General features: G+C 43.1%; 2 protein-coding genes across 5 annotated transcripts in view; both read left to right on the plus strand.

Moving 5' to 3' along the window:
- The window catches only part of LOC120043356 (oocyte zinc finger protein XlCOF6-like), a 51,337-nt gene extending 44,255 nt beyond the window's left edge, over positions 1-7,082 (plus strand). For all 4 annotated transcript variants that reach the window (XM_038987984.1, XM_038987982.1, XM_038987983.1 and 1 more), the window contains exon 3: positions 4,481-7,082. In XM_038987984.1, coding sequence (XP_038843912.1) covers positions 4,481-6,186 — 1,706 coding nt within the window. In that variant the 3' untranslated portion in view covers positions 6,187-7,082. The remainder of the gene's footprint in view (positions 1-4,480) is intronic.
- A 3,631-nt stretch (positions 7,083-10,713) lies between these two features.
- Positions 10,714-20,957, plus strand: LOC120043329 (zinc finger protein 250-like). Its single transcript, XM_038987953.1, has 4 exons — positions 10,714-11,161; positions 12,357-12,806; positions 18,381-19,304; positions 19,557-20,957. The coding sequence occupies exons 1-4, from the start codon at positions 10,996-10,998 to the stop codon at positions 20,084-20,086; spliced, it is 2,070 nt and encodes a 689-aa protein (XP_038843881.1). The 5' UTR covers positions 10,714-10,995; the 3' UTR covers positions 20,087-20,957.
- The last annotated feature ends 378 nt before the right edge of the window (positions 20,958-21,335 follow it).

Here is a 21,335-nt window from a genome sequence, read left to right on the forward strand (position 1 = left end):
TATTTTGGGGGGAACTGGAACACGCTGTCGTACGCGTCGATCCAGAGCATCCCAAACATGCTCAATGGGAGACATGTCTGGTGAGTTTGCAGGCCATGGAAGAACTGGGACATTTTCAGCTTCCAGGAATTGTGTACAGATCCTTGCAACATGGGGCCGTGCATTATCATGCTGAAACATGAGGTGATGGCGGCAGATGAATGGCACAACAATGGGCCTCAGGATCTCGTCACGGTATTTCTGTGCAATCAAATTGCCATAGATAAAATGCAATTTTGTTTGTTGTCCGTTGCTTATGCCTGCCCATACCATAACCCCACCGCCACCATTGGGCACTCTGTTCACAACGTTGACATCAGCAAACCACTCTCCCAACGACACCATACACGTTGTCTGCGGTTGTGAGGCCGGTTGGACGTACTGCCAAATTCTCTAAAATTATGTTGGAGGTGGCTTATGGCAGAGAAATTAGCATTTAATTCTCTGGCAACAGCTCTGGTGGACATTCCTGCAGTCAGCATGCCATTTGCATGCTCCCTCAACTTGAGACATCTGTGGCATTGGGTTTGTGTGACACAACTGCACATTTTATAGTGGCCTTTTATTGTCCCCAACACAAGGTGCACCTGTGTAATGATTATGCTGTTTAATCAGCTTCTTGATATAGCACACCTGTTGGATGGATGGACTATCTTGGCAAAGGAGAAATGCTCACTAACAGGGATGTAAACAAATTTGTGAAAACATTTTGAGAGAAATAAGCTTTTTGTGCATATGGACAATTTCTGGGATCTTTTGTTTCAGCTCATGAAACATGGGACCAACACTTTACATGTTGCGTTTATATTTTTGTTCAGTGTAGGAACAATTGATCCTTGATTGCTATACAGATTTGGAAACCTTGACCACTAAACTTAATTATCATCCAAAATAACTTTACAAATACCAAAAAAAACAACTGTCTTTGCTTTGTCATAATGGGATATTATGTGTAGATTGATGAGGAAAATGTAATCAATTTTAGAATAAGGCTGTAATGTAACAATATGTGTAAAAAGTGAAGGGGTCTGAATACTTTCCGAGCAGTCATCCTTCCAGGTCTCTATGCTGCTACCAGTATATCTCTCTGGGAAAATGGGGGGTTAGAAAGGAACCATATAAGGAGAAGTGGGGGGTTAGAAAGGAACCATATAAGGAGTAGAGGGGGAGGGGGTTAGAAAGGAACCATATAAGGAGAAGTGAGGGTTAGAAAGGAACCATATAAGGAGAAGTGGGGGGGTTTTGAAAGGAACCATATAAGGAGAAGAGGGGGGGTTTGAAAGGAACCATATAAGGAGAAGTGGGGGGGGGGGGGGGGGGGGGGGGGGTTTGAAAGGTACCATATAAGGAGAAGAGGGGGGGTTTTGAAAGGAACCATATAAGGAGAATTGGGGGTGGGTTTGAAAGGAACCATATAAGGAGAAGGGGGGGGGGGGGGGGGTTGAAAGGAACCATATAAGGAGAAGAGGGGGGGTTTGAAAGGAACCATATAAGGAGAAGTGAGGGGGTTTTGAAAGGAACCATATAAGGAGAAGAGGGGGGGGGGGTTTGAAAGGTGCCATATAAGGAGAAGTGAGGGTTTTGAAAGGTGCAAACTCGAGACCTTTGACTGCGAAAGTGATCTCCACTCAGAAACGGTTGGTGACCACTGTTCTAGACGATTCTGTGCTTTCAGTTTGTGGCAACAGTTTGGGCACGGCCGTTTCGTGCTTCTGCAGGACAATTCCCTAGAGCACAAGTGAGGTCCGTACAGAAATGGTTTGTCAAGATCAGTGTGGAAGAACTTCACTGGCCTGCACAGAGCCCTGACCTCAACCACATCGAACAATTTTGGGATGAATTGGGACGCCAACCGTGAGCCAGGCCTAATCGCCCAACATCAGTGCCCAACCTCACTAATGCACCTGTGGCTGAATGAAGGCAAATCCCACCATCAATGTTCCAACATCTAGTGGAAAGCCTTCCCAGAAAAGTGGAGGCTGTTACAGCAGCAAAGGGAACCAACTACAGCAGTAGTGCTCAGTAGTACTCACCAGTAGTGTACCTTTGCTGTTCTGATGGTTTATTGAGCATGTAGCTAAACTATAGGCTGTTACAGCAGCAAAGGGGGAACCAACTACATATTAATGCCCATGATTTTAGAATGAGATGTTCGACAAGCAGGTGTCCACATACTTTTGGTCATGTAGTGTACTCAACAGGTGTCCACATACTTTTGGTCATGTAGTGTACCTTGCTGTTCTGATGGTTTATTGAGCGTGCAGCTAAACTAAAGTTCCAAGAGATCTTTGTCTTGTGAATTTGTCAAGTAGCGTCTGTTGTAAATAATTGTGTTGAGCTTGTTAGCTAGCTCATACACTTCCGCTAGTGTTTAGCGTTAGCATTTGCATTAAGAATGAATGGGCATTTAGCATGCTAGCTAGCGATATTAGCCTTGTTAGCATTAGTCATTTTGTGGTGCTGGTTGGCTATTTCAATTGGTGTAAATCGCTCTTGTATATGCTGTTTATGTAATGTAGATGTACCTACACTCTTGTACTGTTCATTTAGTACATGTACCTACATTTAGCATGTCTACGAACCAATTAGCCTGTTTGGTTCACTGGAATGTTTGGTTCATTGGAATGTGACTGGACCAATGCCTGTTGTATTGTATAGCAGGTACCTCACCTGCGCAAGCTTGTACAGTGTTTTTAACGGGGGCATAAAATATAGCAATATCAATCAAATGTATTTATAAAGCCCTTTTTACATCAGAAGATGTCACAAAGTGCTTATACAGAAACCCAGCCTAAAACCCCAAACAGCAAGCAATGCAGATGTAGAAGCATGGTGGCTAGGAAAAACTCCCTAGAAAGCCAGGAAACTAGGAAGAAACCTAGAGAGGAACCAGGCTCTGAGAGGTGGCCAGTCCATCTGGCTGTTGTTCAATATGTTAAAACATTCATAGATTACCAGCAGGGTCAAATAATAAGCACAGTGGTTATAGAGGGTGAAACAGGTCAGCACCTCAGAGGAGTAAATGTCAGTTGGCTTTTCATAGCCGATCATTCAAAGGTCGAGACAGCAGGTGTAACAGTATAACTTTAAACCGTCCCCTCGCCCCGACACGGGCGCGAACCAGGGACACTCTGCACCACATCAACAACAGTCACCCACGAAGCGTCGTTACCCATCGCTCCACAAAAGCCGCGGCCCTTGCAGAGCAAGGGGAAACACTACTTCTAGGTTTCAGAGCAAGTGACGTAACTGATTGAAACGCTATTAGCGCGTACCCGCTAACTAGCTAGCCATTTCACATCCGTTACACTCACCCCCCTTTCAACCTCCTCCTTTTCCGCAGCAACCAGTGATCCGGGTCACGGCACCAATGTAACAGTATAACTTTAAACCGTCCCCTTGCCCCGACACGGGCGCGAACCAGGGACCCTCTGCACCACATCAACAACAGTCACCCATGAAGCGTCGTTACCCATCGCTCCACAAAAGCCGCGGCCCTTGCAGAGCAAGGGGAAACACTACTTCTAGGTTTCAGAGCAAGTGACGTAACTGATTGAAACGCTATTAGCGCGTACCCGCTAACTAGCTAGCCATTTCACATCCGTTACACAGGCACGGTAGAGAGGAAGAGAGAGGGTCGAAAACCGCAGGTCCGGGGCAAGGTAGCACGTCTGTTGAACAAGTCAGGGTTTATAGCCACAGAAAAAACAACAGAAATTGGATCAGCAGCACGACCAGGTGGACTTGAGGACGGGGACAGCCTCATCCCTGTTCCCATCCATTAAACTCCCCTTAACCCGGACATCCGCCTCATCCCTGTTCTGATCAGACATGCTGTAGTGGTTGCTAAGCTTAACCTAAGGTTCTTATGCCAATCATGGTCCTTCGATCCTCTACAACACACTATTTTTCAGTTGTGCAAGGATTGTTAAGGGTTAGACGGTGTCGGTGGAACTTTTGTACACATTAGCTACAGTGTGTTCAATAGTAGGCATGTTAACCCACCACCTATATGGCTTGTGTGAAGGAAAGCAAATACCTAGCTAGCTATCTGCACTCTGGCTGTATAGATCATAGAGATCCATGCTAAGGAAGCAAATACCTAGCTAGCTATCTGCGCTCAGGCTGTATAGATCATAGAGATCCATGCTAAGGAAGCAAATACCTAGCTAGCTATCTGCACTCTGGCTGTATAGATCATAGAGATCCATGCTAAGGAAGCAAATACCTAGCTAGCTATCTGCACTCTGGCTGTATAGATCATAGAGATCCATGCTAAGGAAGCAAATACCTAGCTAGCTATCTGCACTCAGGCTGTATAGATCATAGAGATCCATGCTAAGGAAGAACATTGAAATTGAATGTCATAGAGATCTATAATTCATGAGTGATTCCAAATTCTGTTATAAATAACGTCTGCTCCTCCTCTCCCTCCCTCCAGACTCCCTGCAGCTCTCTGTCTCTGAAGAGGAGGTTCCCTCTGAGGAGCAGCACTGTGAGCAGGAGTGGAGTCCCAGTCTGGGACAGGAGGACCCAGAGACCACACAGATTAAAGAGGAACAGGAGGAAGTCAGGACCAGTCAGGAGGAAGAGCAGCTTCAAGGGCTCTTTGTTACCAAAGACTCCATATTCACTCCTTCCTGTGTGAAAAGTGAATGTGATCAGGAGGACCCACTTCAGTCCTTGAGTCTTCCCCAAACCAAGACTGTGGAGAACAGAGAGAGAGACTCTAAACCAGTGGATCTCACACCTTTTGTCACTGTGACCCACATTAAGGGTTTCTACATTCCCTGTGACCCTCCAGATAATCAAAACATTGTCTGCAACCACAGTTCAGCTGTAAGCAGTGACCCAGTAGGACTTGACAACAGCCCACCATTGGATCCCAGCCCATTATTGGATCCCAGCCCAACATTGGGGGAACACTGTTCCAAACCCAGCACCACATCTAGAAAAATTCACCACTGCCGTGACTGTGGTAAAACGATTCCTCTGAAAGCTGACCTGCAGAGGCATATGACTCTCCCCAAGAAGAGACCCAGTGAATGCTGCTTCTGCAATAAACAGAACAATTCCACCTGTAAACTGAAGGCCCATGTCAGACTCTGTCATGGTGGGAAACCCTATATCTGCCCTGTTTGTAGCAAGACCTTCAAATACAAAGGAGATCTGTCCAGGCACATGAGGATTCACAAAGGAGAGAAACCTTTTAGCTGTGGTGACTGTGGGAAAAGCTTCAATCAGAAGGGGAACCTAACTGAACATGTACTGATTCACACAGGAGAGAAACCATTTAACTGTGGTGACTGTGGGAAAAGCTTCAGTCAGAAGGGACACCTTACTGTTCATAAACTGACTCACACAGGTGAGAAACCTTTTAGCTGTGGTGACTGTGGGAAAAGTTTTAGTCAGAAGGGGAACCTAAGCATTCATAAACTGACACACACGGGAGAGAAACCATTTAGCTGTGGTGACTGTGGGAAAAGCTTTGGACTCAAGCGGCACCTAACCATGCATAAACTGACTCACACAGGCGAGAAACCATTTAGCTGTGGAGACTGCGGGAAAAGCTTCAGTAAAAAGGGACATCTTACTGTTCATAAACTGACTCACACAGGAGAGAAACCATTTATCTGTGGTGACTGTGGGAAAAGCTTCAGGCATAAAGGGTCCCTTAAGATACATATATTGTCTCACACAGGAGAGAAACTCTTTAGCTGCGGTGACTGTGGGAAAAGCTTCAATAAGAGGGGGAACCTAAACATGCATTTACGGACTCACACAGGAGAGAAATCATTTAGCTGTGGAGACTGTGGGAAAAGCTTCAATCAGAGGGGTAACCTAACCACGCATATACGGACTCACAGCAGAGATAATTCCTTTCTCTGTGGTGACTGTGGGGAAAACTTCGATGAGAAGGGGCACCTAACTGAACATATACGGACTCACACAGGAGAGAAGCCATACAGGTGTTGTGACTGTGGGAAAAGCTTTTATCAGAAGGCGGACCTAAGGAGGCATATACTGACTCACACAGGAGAGAAACCTCATGGTTGCGCCGTCTGTGGTAAAGGATTCACTCATAAATCTCATCTGCTGAGGCATATGGATAAAATCCACAAGGGAAGAAAACAGGACAGAAACTGAAAGAGGAAAGAGCATTAGGACAAAGAGATTGTTTGTCAGGTAAGTGAATAAAAAGGCAGGATGTGGACAAATCTCTTAGGAAGCAACAGTGATATGGCCCTCATCAAATATGCAGACGAAATGGCTCTGGTTGCTTGCCTGAAGGTTAAGTCCATCTCCAGCTACTCCCAGTTCATTGACTGCCTCTTGACGTGGTTTGACAATAGCTTCCTTGACCTTAACGTCACCAAGACTAAAAAACTGTGCCTTGGAGGAAAGAAAGCTGGGGAAATGGAAGCCCTTCTCTCGAGGAAAGACATGGAGCAAGTGACACATACTTGGGAACAATTTTCGGCCACAAACTTAGCTTCCAGTAAAACACTGACCTCATCTACAAAAGGCAAGGCCATTTCTTTCCCTACTTAAGATAGTATGACGTTTTAATGCAAGCAAACTCACACTGATCGTGGTATACAAATCCCTGATTGAGTGTTCTCAATTACAATTCGGGTACCTCTCAGTGATGTTTCATGTTTTGTTTCATTCTGACATGTAAATGTTTCATGTGTTTGTGTTTTATCTGTGTTTTCATCTTTTATTGTAACAGAGTGCCAACAACACATTTGCATTCAGTTTAAACTTAATGGACAGTAAAGTTTGTCTTATCTGCTTATTTTAAAGCTATCTTAACTCTGGATCATTCATGCTTTGGGTTACAGAAATATAGATGTGCGATCAATTGACTTTTGCAAAACATTGTATGTAAATCAAATTTGACAGTAAGTAATTCTACACAAAGTCCAAAGGAAATTCGACTTCCGCTTTTATGCCAACTCCTCCTAAAAGAGACATATATATATATATATACAGTGGGGCAAAAAAGCCATAATTTGCAAATAAATTCATAAAAAATCCTACAATGTGATTTCCTGGATTTTTTTTTCTCATTTTGTCTGTCATAGTTGAAGTGTACCTATGATGAAAATTACAGGCCTCTCTCATCTTTTTAAGTGGGAGAACTTGCACAATTGGTGGCTGACTAAATACTTTTTTGCCCCACTGTATATATATATATATATGAGGTTGGAGCGGGGGGGCTGCCGTACTACACCACCCTTGGAACAGTTGTTGTGGGGTGGTTAAGTGCCTTGTTCAAGGGCACAACAGCATCTATGCTTTTTTAAATATTTGCTCTGAAAGCTGACCTGCAAAGGCATATGACTCTCCCCAAGAAGAGACCCAGTGAATGCAGCTTCTGCAAGAAACGCTACAACTCCACCTGTAAACTGAATGTCTATGTCCGTATCTGTCATGGTGGGGATTCCCTGCCCTGTTCGTGGCAAGACCTTCAAAATACAAAGGAGATCTTTCCAGGCATATGAGGATTCACACAGGAGAGAAAACATTTAGCTGTGGTGACTGTGGGAAAAGCTTCAGTCAGAAGGGCGACCTAGGGAAGCATAAACTGACTCACATAGGAGATAAACAACATGGTTGCTCAGTCTGTGGTAAAATATTCAATTGTATGGCTCATCTGCTAAAGAATGTAAATTACGTCCACAAAGAAAGAAATCAGTACAAAAATATATTTTGTCAGAAGATGGGTGTCCCCTGTTTGAATTAGTCCTTGATTAGAAACCAAAAGTGTTTTGTCCCTCCAGGACGGACACAGGCGGTTCTATTAATCTGGCCCGGGCGCCCGTGTAGGTGTTTTACACCGAGTGAAAGTTGATTGTATTGGTTCTGTAACCGGGCTGCCTCCCTTGTGTGACCCAGGTGCCCCGATCAAAGCCCACGGAGAAGTCGGCGCAAAGCAAAGTGATGTAGAAGCACATGGAATAATGATTCTGTGTTTTCATATGCAAAAGTCATTTATTTTAAGCTTTTATCTGCCAATGAATTAAGGTTGATTATTCTAACATTTATTTGATGTTTCTGTTTCTGGACGATGCACCATGCTGCCTTGTTCACAACATGACCGAGCAGCACAGATTACTGTTCCATTTGAGAAGGGATCTCCACCCTCCCCGCTTTCGACCTGATGACGTAACGGCATGTGCCCCGTGGCTCAGCATAACTGAATCCTGCCCATTGAACAGCCCTGGTGTACAGTACACAGTACAATGACATGCTTACCTCTTGGTTTACCTCTTGACAACAACAATATAAAATAAAAAAGTTAGTACAAAAATATATGCTAAATACAGTAACAATGGAATAACAGTAGAATAACAGTCAATTAATAATAGAATAACAATGTAATAACAGTAAAATAACAATAAAATAACAATATAATAACAGTGAACAGTAGAATAACAATATAATAACAGTAGAATAACAATAGAACAGTAGAATAACAATTGAACAGTAGAATAACAATAGAACAGTAGAATAACAATAGAATAACAACATAATAACAGTAGAATAACAATAGAACAGTAGAATAACAATAGAACAGTAGAATAACAGTAGAATAACAACATAATAACAGTAGAATAACAATAGAACAGTAGAATAACAATAGAACAGTAGGATAACAATAAATTAACAATAGATTAACAGTAGAATAACAGTAGAACAACAATAGAATAACAGTAGAATAACAATAGAATAACAGTAGAATAACAATAGAAAGGTAGAATAACAGTAGAATAACAATAGAAAGGTAGAATAACAGTAGAATAACAATATAATAACAGTAGAATAGCAGTAGATTAACAGTAGAATAACAGTAGAATAACAATATAATAACAGTAGAATAGCAGTAGATTAACAGTAGAATAACAGTAGAGTAACAATGGAACAGTAGAATAACAATAGAATAACAATAGAACAGTAGAATAACATTAGAACAGTAGAATAACAATAGAACAGTAGAATAACAATAGAACAGTAGAATAACATTAGAACAGTAGAACAGTAGAATAACAATAGAACAGTAGAATAACAATAGAACAGTAGAATAACAATAGAACAGTAGAATAACAGTAGAACAGTAGAATAACAATAGAACAGTAGAATAACAATAGAACAGTAGAATAACAGTAGAACAGTAGAATAACAATAGAACAGTAGAATAACAATAGAACAGTAGAACAGTAGAACAGTAGAATAACAATAGAACAGTAGAATAACAATAGAACAGTAGAATAACAATAGAACAGTAGAATAACAGTAGAACAGTAGAACAGTAGAATAACAAGGCCGTGATGCAGCCGATCAGAATGTTCTCAATTGTGCAGAAGTTGAAGTGGCTGTTGCTCCTTCTTGACCATGTGGTGGTGTTGTGGTTCCATGTCAGGTTCTCAGTGATGTGAACGCCAAGAACCTTGAAACTAAGGCGGGATGTGGACAACAGTCTTAGGAAAGCAAAGCAACTCTGGATCATTCATGCAGTTGGGTAGAGATAAATAAATGTGTGATGGATTTACTTTTTGTGTAAACGTTCTATGTAAATAAAGTTTGATTTGAATGACGAGGTACTGGTCAAAAAGTAGTTCACTGTTTTATGAGAATCTTACAGATTTGCTTTTCAACGTCTGTTGATTTTCATGTTGTTAGAAACGGGAATATCTGGTCTTTTGTTTTGGAATGTCTCTCAGGGTATTGAGATAATGTTTGACGGATGTTATTGATTCATTAAAAATGGTAGTGATACTTTCCAGAAAATGTATTTCTAATCAATTCTGACCTAATGCTGCTCATTGATGATATTGATTTGATCTCGTATATGGAGTAATGATAAACAGTCGACTCCTGAGGAAGATTTGATTCTTCCACATCATCCTATACTGATGATAACCACTGTTTGTCTACATGTAGTCATTGTTTCCCTTTACTACTTTACTACTGAGGCCAGTAGTTGATTTCATTCCAGCCATTACAATGAGCCCGTCCTCCTAAGGCTCCTCCCACCAGCCTCCACTGACTGAGGGGTATCATTAATCAATAAGGCACAAGGAGGTGTAGTATATGGCCAATATACCACAGCTAAGGGATGTTCTTAGGCACGACGCAAAGCAGAGTGCCTGGATACAACCCTTAGCCGTGGTATATTGGCCGTATACCACAAACCCCCTGAGGTGCTTTATTGCTATTATAAACTGGTTACCAACGTAATTAGAGCAGTAAAAATAAATGTTTTGTCATACCGGTGGTATACGGTCTGATATACCACGGCTGTTAGCCAATCATCATTCAGGGCTCGAATCACCCAGTTTATATTACAAAGTAGGTTCAATAACTTTCAATAACTTTGATAAACAACCAAAAATAATGACTGATAATCAGGTCGATTGAGAAAGCTAAAGTTTGATATGTGTTTTTGGTTTAGTCAAATTGACTAAGCCCATTTCAAGCTTATATATATTTTTTTAGGCAAGTTAGCTGGCTAACTCAGGGACATGCTTTGTAGTATACACCTCTGGTCTGTCGGCTGGCTGCCTTGCACAATAGTAAACCCCCATCCAGCTGGCGACGCTGTTGTGCGTTTCCGGGTTCCAGAAGAACCAAGGAGTTTAAAAACGTTCCTCGACTAGAACACGGAAGTAGAATTGGAGATGAACGTAATGATGAGATGCTCATATCACTCAGTCCAGACAATAGAAGTCGTTGTCCCAAAAGTGGGAATGCAGGCGACAAGATTAGGTTCGAAATAAACCCATAGAAACCATCGGGTTTATTTTGGCGAGAGTGGAACCTCTCGCTTCGCCTGATCCTCTCTGAGGTGACATTGTTTTGATTTTGAACGTTATTTTTGTGGAGTAAAGAAAGACCTAGCTAGCTACTGACTGAACTAAATAGGCTACCCAACTCCCAGTCGTCTGAAATATGTCTAAACTACAGTTGTTTCGTGTGTTTTTAAATGAGCGCTTAACGACGGCTGCTGTGGAGATTTTCGGGGCAGTTGAGAAAACGGTAGTGGAGTACCAGGAGGAGAATGATCGGCTACGGAGACTGTTGGGGATCACACCGGAGATACAACTATGTAGAATAGGTTCGTATATAGATCTACTGATAGTTAGCTATAGTTCTACTCAATTAGTAAACTGCTTAGGTAAATAGGCAAATTATGAAATAGTTGTCTGCATATTTGATTACTTATCTAAAGCCTTCACATTTGATTGTATTTGTCACATGCTTCATAAACTAACAGTGAAATGGTTTCGTATGTCCCTCCAACAACGCAAAGAGAAAAATGTATAAAGATAACACTAAGAATAAATACGCAATCAGGGTTCTTCCCAAAGAATGCGAGAGGCGCTGCGCCATCTTGTGGACTGAATGCTCCACTATGTAAAATGTGTTATCATATTAGGACATGTTTTGCTTTAGATTGCAGGACATGGCAGTTACAGGCGTAAGAAAACGCAAAAATCTCCGAGTCCAGAGTGGGGCACCGCCCTCGTACTCAGTAGCACCACCTTGTTAAAAAATCCTGTGGAGAACCCTGACAATGAGTAAGGATACTGTTGTATACACGGGGTACCGGTATGGCTATATAAACGGGGTACCAGTATAGCTATATACACAGGGTGCCAGTATAGCTATATACACAGGGTATCAGTATGACTATATACACAGGGTACCAGTATAGCTATATACACAGGGTACCAGTATAGCTATATACACAGTGTACCAGTATAGCTGTATGCACAGGGTACCAGTATAGCTATATACACAGGGTACCAGTATAGCTATAGACACAGGGTACCAGTATAGCTATATACACAGGGTACCAGTATAGCTATATACACAGGGTACCAGTATAGCTATATACACAGGGTACCAGTATAGCTATATACACAGGGTACCAGTATAGCTATATACACAGGGTACCAGTATAGCTATATACACAGGGTACCAGTATATGCTATATACACAGGGTACCAGTATAACTGTATACACAGGGTACCAGTACCGAGTCGATGTGGCATGCTTATGACTTTCCACTGACTGTTCATAATATTTTAGTTTTTTCTGACTATGAAAGTTACGTTTGTCCTCAACATTTGTGTTTCCATTCAACACTGCAGTGAATGTCAATGTTTGTATATCTGTTTTTTCGTATTGGAACAAATATAAAATGTTTTTTGTCTGAGTCAACAAAAGCATTTTGAAATGGCATTGTGCACTCAGGCATGTCTAAAGTCTGTATAGGTAACCTGTGGTCCTCCTCTCCCTCACTTCAGACTCCCTGCAGCTCTCTGTCTCTGAAGAGGAGGTTCCCCCTGAGCAGCAGCACTGTGAGCAGGAGTGGAGCCCCAGTCTGGGGCAGAAGGACCCAGAGACCACACAGATTAAAGAGGAACAGGAGGAAGTCAGGACCAGTCAGGAGGAAGAGCAGCTTCAAGGGCGCTTTGATACCAAAGACTCCATATCCACTCCTTCCTGTGTGAAAAGTGAATGTGATCAGGAGGACCCATGTCAAGAAGCCGTACTAGCTGAATACCCAACTCTCAGTCCACTGAAAACATCTAAACTACAGTTGTTTCGTGTGTTGTTAAATGAATGTTTAACGGCATCTGCTGCTGTGGAGATTTTTGGTGCGGTTGAGGAAACTGTAGCAGAGTACCAGGAGGAGAATGATCTGCTACGGAGAATGCTGCGGATCACACCAGAGATACAACTATGTAGAATAGGTTCGTATGTAGATCTACTGATAGTCAGCAATAGTTCTAGTAAATTAATAAACTGTTTAGGCTTTGTGATCACCATTTCAACATTTTTTTTAAAAATTTTATTTTTATTTATTTGACCCCCTTTTCTCCCCAATTTCGTGGTATCCAATTGTTAGTAATTACTATCTTGTCTCATCGCTACAACTCCCGTACGGGCTCGGGAGAGACGAAGGTCGAAAGCCGTGCGTCCTCCGAAGCACAACCCAACCAAGCCGCACTGCTTCTTAACACAGCGCGCCTCCAACCCGGAAGCCAGCCGCACCAATGTGTCAGAGGAAACACCGTGCACCTGGCGACCTTGGTTACTGCGCCCGGCCCGCCACAGGAGTCGCTGGTGCGCGATGGAGGATATCCCTACCGGCCATACCCTCCCTAACCCGGACGACGCTAGGCCAATTGTGCGTCGCCCCACGGACCTCCCGGTCGCGGCCGGCTGCGACAGAGCCTAGGCACGAACCCAGAGTCTCTGGTGGCACAGTGCCTTAGACCACTGCGCCACCCGGGAGGCCCACCATATCAACATTTTGTAGAAGTGGTTTTAGCCCCGACGTGGCTGTGCTTTCCTTTGCTTGGACAGCAGCTCCACACATTTCTGTTGCCATTCTGACTCCAGTGCCACATTGGTGCTAAACCGTTCCTTTTGATTAGCTGAGGATGAGGATTTGGTCAAGTGTGATACGCTCTGTCTATACTGAACAAAAATATCAACGCAACATGCAACAGTTTCAAAGATTTTACTGAGTTAAAATTTATATACAGAAATCAGTCAATTGAAATGAATTAATTGGGCCCTAATCTATGGATTTCACATGACTGGGAATACAGATATGCATCTGTTGATCACAGATATCCTTTAAAACAAAGTACAGGCGTGGTTTAAAAAACAAGTCAGTATCTGGTGTGACCATTTGCCTCATGCAGTGCGACACATCTCCTTCACATAGAGTTGATCAGGCTGTTGATTGTGGCCTGTGGAATGTTGTCCCACTCCGCTTGAATGGCTCTGTGAAGTCGCTGGATGTTGGCGGGAACTGGAACACGCTGTCGTACGCGTCGATCCAGAGCATCCCAAACATGCTCAATGGGAGACATTTCTGGTGAGTTTGCAGGCCATGGAAGAACTGGGACATTTTCAGCTTCCAGGAATTGTGTACAGATCCTTGCAACATTATCATGCTGAAACATGAGGTGATGGCGGCAGATGAATGGCACAACAATGGGCCTCAGAATCTCGTCACGGTATTTCTGTGCAATCAAATTGCCATAGATAAAATGCAATTTTGTTGGTTGTCCGTTGCTTATGCCTGCCCATACCATAACCCCACCGCCACCATTGGGCACTTTGTTCACAATGTTGACATCAGCAAACCACTCTCCCAACGACACCATACACGTTGTCTGCGGTTGTGAGGCCGGTTGGACGTACTGCCAAATTCTCTAAAATTATGTTGGAGGTGGCTTATGGCAGAGAAATTAACATTTAATCCTCTGGCAACAGCTCTGGTGGACATTCCTGCAGTCAGTATGCCATTTGCATGCTCCCTCAACTTGAGACATCTGTGGCATTGGGTTCGTGTGACACAACTGCACATTTTATAGTGGCCTTTTATTGTCCCCAACACAAGGTGCACCTGTGTAATGATTATTCTGTTTAATCAGCTTCTTGATATAGCACACCTGTCGGATGGATGGATTATCTTGGCAAAGGAGAAATGCTCACTAACAGGGATGTAAACAAATTTGTGAAAACATTTTGAGAGAAATAAGCTTTTTGTGCATATGGACAATTTCTGGGATCTTTTGTTTCAGCTCATGAAACATGGGACCAACACTTTACATGTTGCGTTTATATTTTTGTTCAGTGTAGGAACAATTGATCCTTGATTGCTATATAGATTTGGAAACCTTGAACACTAAACTTAATTATCATCCAAAATAACTTTACAAATACCAAAAAAAAAAACTGTTTTTGCTTTGTCATAATGGGATATTATGTGTAGATTGATGAGGAAAATGTAATCAATTTTAGAATAAGGCTGTAATGTAACAATATGTGTAAAAAGTGAAGGGGTCTGAATTCTTTCCGAGCAGTCATCCTTCCAGGTCTCTATGCTGCTACCAGTATATCTCTCTGGGAAAATGGGGGGTTAGAAAGGAACCATATAAGGAGAAGTGGGGGTTAGAAAGGAACCATATAAGGAGAAGTGGGGGTTTTGAAAGGAACCATATAAGGAGAAGTGGGGGGTTTGAAAGGAACCATATAAGGAGAAGTGGGGGTTTTGAAAGGAACCATATAAGGAGAAGAGGGGGGGTTTGAAAGGAACCATATAAGGAGAAGTGGGGGTTTTGAAAGGAACCATATAAGGAGAAGAGGGGGGGTTTGAAAGGAACCATATAAGGAGAAGTGGGGGTTTTGAAAGGAACCATATAAGGAGAAGAGGGGGGGTTTGAAAGGAACCATATAAGGAGAAGAGGGGGTGTTTTGAAAGGAACCATATAAGGAGAAGAGGGGGGGGGGGGGTTGAAAGGAACCATATAAGGAGAAGTGGGGGTTTTGAAAGGAACCATATAAGGAGAAGTGGGGTTTTTGAAAGGAACCATATAAGGAGAAGTGTTTTTTTTTTTTTAAAGGAACCATATAAGGAGAAGAGTTTTTTTTTTTTAAAGGAACCATATAAGGAGAAGGGGGGGGGGGGGGGTTGAAAGGAACCATATAAGGAGAAGAGGGGGGGTTTTGAAAGGTGCCATATAAGGAGAAGTGGAGGTTTTGAAAGGAACCATATAAGGAGAAGAGGGGGGGTTTTGAAAGGAACCATATAAGGAGAAGAGGGGGTGGATTTGAAAGGAACCATATAAGGAGAAGGGGGGGGGGGTTGAAAGGAACCATATAAGGAGAAGAGGGGGGGGGGGTTTGAAAGGAACCATATAAGGAGAAGTGGGGGTTTTGAAAGGAACCATATAAGTAGAAGTGGGGGTTTTGAAAGGTGCAAACTCGAGACCTTTGACTGTGAAAGTGATCTCCACTCAGAAACGGTTGGTGACCACTGTTCTAGACGATTCTGTGCTTCCAGTTTGTGGCAACAGTTTGGGGACGGCCGTTTCGTGCTTCTGCAGGACAATTCCCTAGAGCACAAGTGAGGTCCGTACAGAAATGGTTTGTCAAGATCAGTGTGGAAGAACTTCACTGGCCTGCACAGAGCCCTGACCTCAACCACATCGAACAATTTTGGGATGAATTGGGACGCCAACCGTGAGCCAGGCCTAATCGCCCAACATCAGTGCCCAACCTCACTAATGCACCTGTGGCTGAATGAAGGCAAATCCCACCATCAATGTTCCAACATCTAGTGGAAAGCCTTCCCAGAAAAGTGCAGGCTGTTACAGCAGCAAAGGGAACCAACTACAGCAGTAGTGCTCAGTAGTACTCACCAGTAGTGTACCTTTGCTGTTCTGATGATTTATTGAGCATGTAGCTAAACTATAGGCTGTTACAGCAGCAAAGGGGGGACCAACTACATATTAATGCCCATGATTTTAGAATGAGATGTTCGACAAGCAGGTGTCCACATACTTTTGGTCATGTAGTGTACTCAACAGGTGTCCACATACTTTTGGTCATGGCGTGTACCTTGCTGCTCTGATGGTTTATTGAGCGTGCAGCTGAACTAAAGTTCCAAGAGATCTTTGTCTTGTGAATTTGTCAAGTAGCGTCTGTTGTAAATAATTGTGTTGAGCTTGTTAGCTAACTCATACACTTCCGCTAGTGTTTAGCGTTAGCATTTGCATTAAGAATGAATGGGCATTTAGCATGCTAGCTAGCGATATTAGCCTTGTTAGCATTAGTCATTTTGTGGTGCTGGTTGGCTATTTCAATTGGTGTAAATCGCTCTTGTATATGCTGTTTATGTAATGTAGATGTACCTACACTCTTGTACTGTTCATTTAGTACATTTACCTACATTTAGCATGTCTACGAACCAATTAGCCTGTTTGGTTCACTGGAATGTGTGGTTCATTGGAATGTGACTGGACCAATGCCTGTTGTATTGTATAGCAGGTACCTCACCTGCGCAAGCTTGTACAGTGTTTTTAACGGGGGCATAAAATATAGCAATATCAATCAAATGTATTTATAAAGCCCTTTTTACATCAGAAGATGTCACAAAGTGCTTATACAGAAACCCAGCCTAAAACCCCAAACAGCAAGCAATGCAGATGTAGAAGCACAGTGGCTAGGAAAAACTCCCTAGAAAGGCAGTAACCTAGGAAGAAACCTAGAGAGGAACCAGGCTCTGAGAGGTGGCCAGTCCATCTGGCTGTTCTTCAATATGTTAAAACATTCATAGATTACCAGCAGGGTCAAATAATAAGCACAGTGGTTATAGAGGGTGAAACAGGTCAGCACCTCAGGAGTAAATGTCAGTTGGCTTTTCATAGCCGATCATTCAAAGGTCGAGACAGCAGGTGTAACAGTATAACTTTAAACCGTCCCCTCGCCCCGACACGGGCGCGAACCAGGGACCCTCTGCACCACATCAACAACAGTCACCCACTAAGCGTCGTTACCCATCGCTCCACAAAAGCCACGGCCCTTGCAGAGCAAGGGGAAACACTACTTCTAGGTTTCAGAGCAAGTGACGTAACTGATTGAAACGCTATTAGCGCGTACCCGCTAACTAGCTAGCCATTTCACATCCGTTACACAGGCGCGGTAGAGAGGAAGAGAGAGGGTCGAAAACCGCAGGTCCGGGGCAAGGTAGCACGTCTGTTGAACAAGTCAGGGTTTATAGCCACAGAAAAAACAACAGAAATTGGATCAGCAGCACGACCAGGTGGACTTGAGGACGGGGACAGCCTCATCCCTGTTCCCATCCATTAAACTCCCCTTAACCCGGACATCCGCCTCATCCCTGTTCTGATCAGACATGCTGTAGTGGTTGCTAAGCTTAACCTAAGGTTCTTATGCCAATCATGGTCCTTCGATCCTCTACAACACACTATTTTTCAGTTGTGCAAGGATTGTTAAGGGTTAGACGGTGTCGGTGGAACTTTTGTACACATTAGCTACAGTGTGTTCAATAGTAGGCATGTTAACCCACCACCTATATGGCTTGTGTGAAGGAAAGCAAATACCTAGCTAGCTATCTGCACTCTGGCTGCATAGATCATAGAGATCCATGCTAAGGAAGCAAATACCTAGCTAGCTATCTGCACTCTGGCTGTATAGATCATAGAGATCCATGCTAAGGAAGCAAATACCTAGCTAGCTATCTGCACTCCGGCTGTATAGATCATAGAGATCCATGCTAAGGAAGCAAATACCTAGCTAGCTATCTGCACTCTGGCTGTATAGATCATAGAGATCCATGCTAAGGAAGCAAATACCTAGCTAGCTATCTGCACTCTGGCTGTATAGATCATAGAGATCCATGCTAAGGAAGAACATTGAAATTGAATGTCATAGAGATCTATAATTCATGAGTGATTCCAAATTCTGTTATAAATAACGTCTGCTCCTCCTCTCCCTCCCTCCAGACTCCCTGCAGCTCTCTGTCTCTGAAGAGGAGGTTCCCTCTGAGGAGCAGCACTGTGAGCAGGATTGGAGCCCCAGTCTGGGGCAGGAGGACCCAGAGTCCACACAGATTAAAGAGGAACAGGAGGAAGTCAGGACCAGTCAGGAGGAAGAGCAGCTTCAAGGGCTCTTTGTTACCAAAGACTCCATATTCACTCCTTCCTGTGTGAAAAGTGAATGTGATCAGGAGGACCCACTTCAGTCCTTGAGTCTTCCCCAAACCAAGACTGTGGAGAACAGAGAGAGAGACTCTAAACCAGTGGATCTCACACCTTTTGTCACTGTGACCCACATTAAGGGTTTCTACATTCCCTGTGACCCTCCAGATAATCAAAACATTGTCTGCAACCACAGTTCAGCTGTAAGCAGTGACCCAGTAGGACTTGACAACAGCCCACCATTGGATCCCAGCCCATTATTGGATCCCAGCCCAACATTGGGGGAACACTGTTCCAAACCCAGCACCACATCTAGAAAAATTCACCACTGCCGTGACTGTGGTAAAACGATTCCTCTGAAAGCTGACCTGCAGAGGCATATGACTCTCCCCAAGAAGAGACCCAGTGAATGCTGCTTCTGCAATAAACAGAACAATTCCACCTGTAAACTGGAGGCCCATGTCAGACTCTGTCATGGTGGGAAACCCTATATCTGCCCTGTTTGTAGCAAGACCTTCAAATACAAAGGAGATCTGTCCAGGCACATGAGGATTCACAAAGGAGAGAAACCCTTTATCTGTGGTGACTGTGGGAAAAGCTTCAATCAGAAGGGGAACCTAACTGAACATGTACTGATTCACACAGGAGAGAAACCTTTTAGCTGTGGTGACTGTGGGAAAAGCTTCAGTCAGAAGGGACACCTTACTGTTCATAAACTGACTCACACAGGTGAGAAACCTTTTAGCTGTGGTGACTGTGGGAAAAGTTTTAGTCAGAAGGGGAACCTAAGCATTCATAAACTGACACACACGGGAGAGAAACCATTTAGCTGTGGTGACTGTGGGAAAAGCTTTGGACTCAAGCGGCACCTAACCATGCATAAACTGACTCACACAGGAGAGAAACCATTTAGCTGTGGAGACTGCGGGAAAAGCTTTAATCGCAAGGAGGTCTTAACCATGCATATACGGACTCACACAGGAGAGAAACCATTTATCTGTGGTGACTGTGGGAAAAGCTTCAGGCATAAAGGGTCCCTTAAGATACATATATTGTCTCACACAGGAGAGAAACTCTTTAGCTGCGGTGACTGTGGGAAAAGCTTCAATAAGAGGGGGAACCTAAACATGCATTTACGGACTCACACAGGAGAGAAACCATTTAGCTGTGGAGACTGTGGGAAAAGCTTCAATCAGAGGGGGAACCTAACCACGCATATACGGACTCACAGCAGAGATAATTCCTTTCTCTGTGGTGACTGTGGGGAAAACTTCGATGAGAAGGGGCACCTAACTGAACATATACGGACTCACACAGGAGAGAAACCATACAGGTGTGGTGACTGTGGGAAAAGCTTTTATCAGAAGGCGGACCTAAGGAGGCATATACTGACTCACACAGGAGAGAAACCTCATGGTTGCTCCGTCTGTGGTAAAGGATTCACTCATAAATCTCATCTGCTGAGGCATGTGGATAAAATCCACAAGGGAAGAAAACAGGACAGAAACTGAAAGAGGAAAGAGCATTAGGACAAAGAGATTGTCTGTCAGGTAAGTGAATAAAAAGGCAGGATGTGGACAAATCTCTTAGGAAGCAACAGTGATATGGCCCTCATCAAATATGCAGACGAAATGGCTCTGGTTGCTTGCCTGAAGGTTAAGTCCATCTCCAGCTACTCCCAGTTCATTGACTGCCTCTTGACGTGGTTTGACAATAGCTTCCTTGACCTTAACGTCACCAAGACTAAAAAACTGTGCCTTGGAGGAAAGAAAGCTGGGGAAATGGAAGCCCTTCTCTCGAGGAAAGACGTGGAGCAAGTGACACATTTTAAATACTTGGGAACAATTTTCGGCCACAAACTTAGCTTCCAGTAAAACACTGACCTCATCTACAAAAAGGCAAGGCCATTTCTTTCCCTACTTAAGATAGTATGACGTTTTAATGCAAGCAAACACACACTGATCGTGGTATACAAATCCCTGATTGAGTGTTCTCAATTCCAATTCGGGTACCTCTCAGTGATGTTTAATGTTTTGTTTCATTCTGACATGTAAATGTTTAATGTGTTTGTTTTATGTGTGTTTTCATCCATTTATTGTAACAGAGTGCCAACGACACATTTGCATTCAGTTTAAACTTAATGGACATTAAAGTTTGTCTTATCTGCTTATTTTAAAGCTATCTTAACTCTGGATCATTCATGCTTTGGGTTACAGAAATATATATTTGCGATCAATTGACTTTTGCAAAACATTGTATGTAAATCAAATTTGACAGTAAGTAATTATACACAAAGTCCAAAGGAAATTCGACTTCCGCTTTTATGCCAACTCCTCTGAAAAGAGACATATATATATATACAGTGGGGCAAAAAAGCCATAATTTGCAAATAAATTCATAAAAAATCCTACAATGTGATTTTCTGGATTGTTTTTCCTAATTTTGTCTGTCATAGTTGAAGTGTACCTATGATGAAAATTACAGGCCTCTCTCATCTTTTTAAGTGGGAGAACTTGCACAATTGGTGGCTGACTAAATACTTTTTTGCCCCACTGTATGTGTATATATATATATATATATATATGAGGTTGGAGCGGGGGGGGCTGCCGTACTACACCACCCTTGGAGCAGTTGTTGTGGGGTGGTTAAGTGCCTTGCTCAAGGGCACAACAGCATCTATGCTTTTTTAAATATTTGCTCTGAAAGCTGACCTGCAAAGGCATGTGACTCTCCCCAAGAAGAGACCCAGTGAATGCAGCT

This window comes from Salvelinus namaycush, unplaced genomic scaffold, assembly GCF_016432855.1.
Source record: "Salvelinus namaycush isolate Seneca unplaced genomic scaffold, SaNama_1.0 Scaffold9, whole genome shotgun sequence".
NCBI classification, from domain to species: Eukaryota; Metazoa; Chordata; class Actinopteri; order Salmoniformes; family Salmonidae; genus Salvelinus; species Salvelinus namaycush.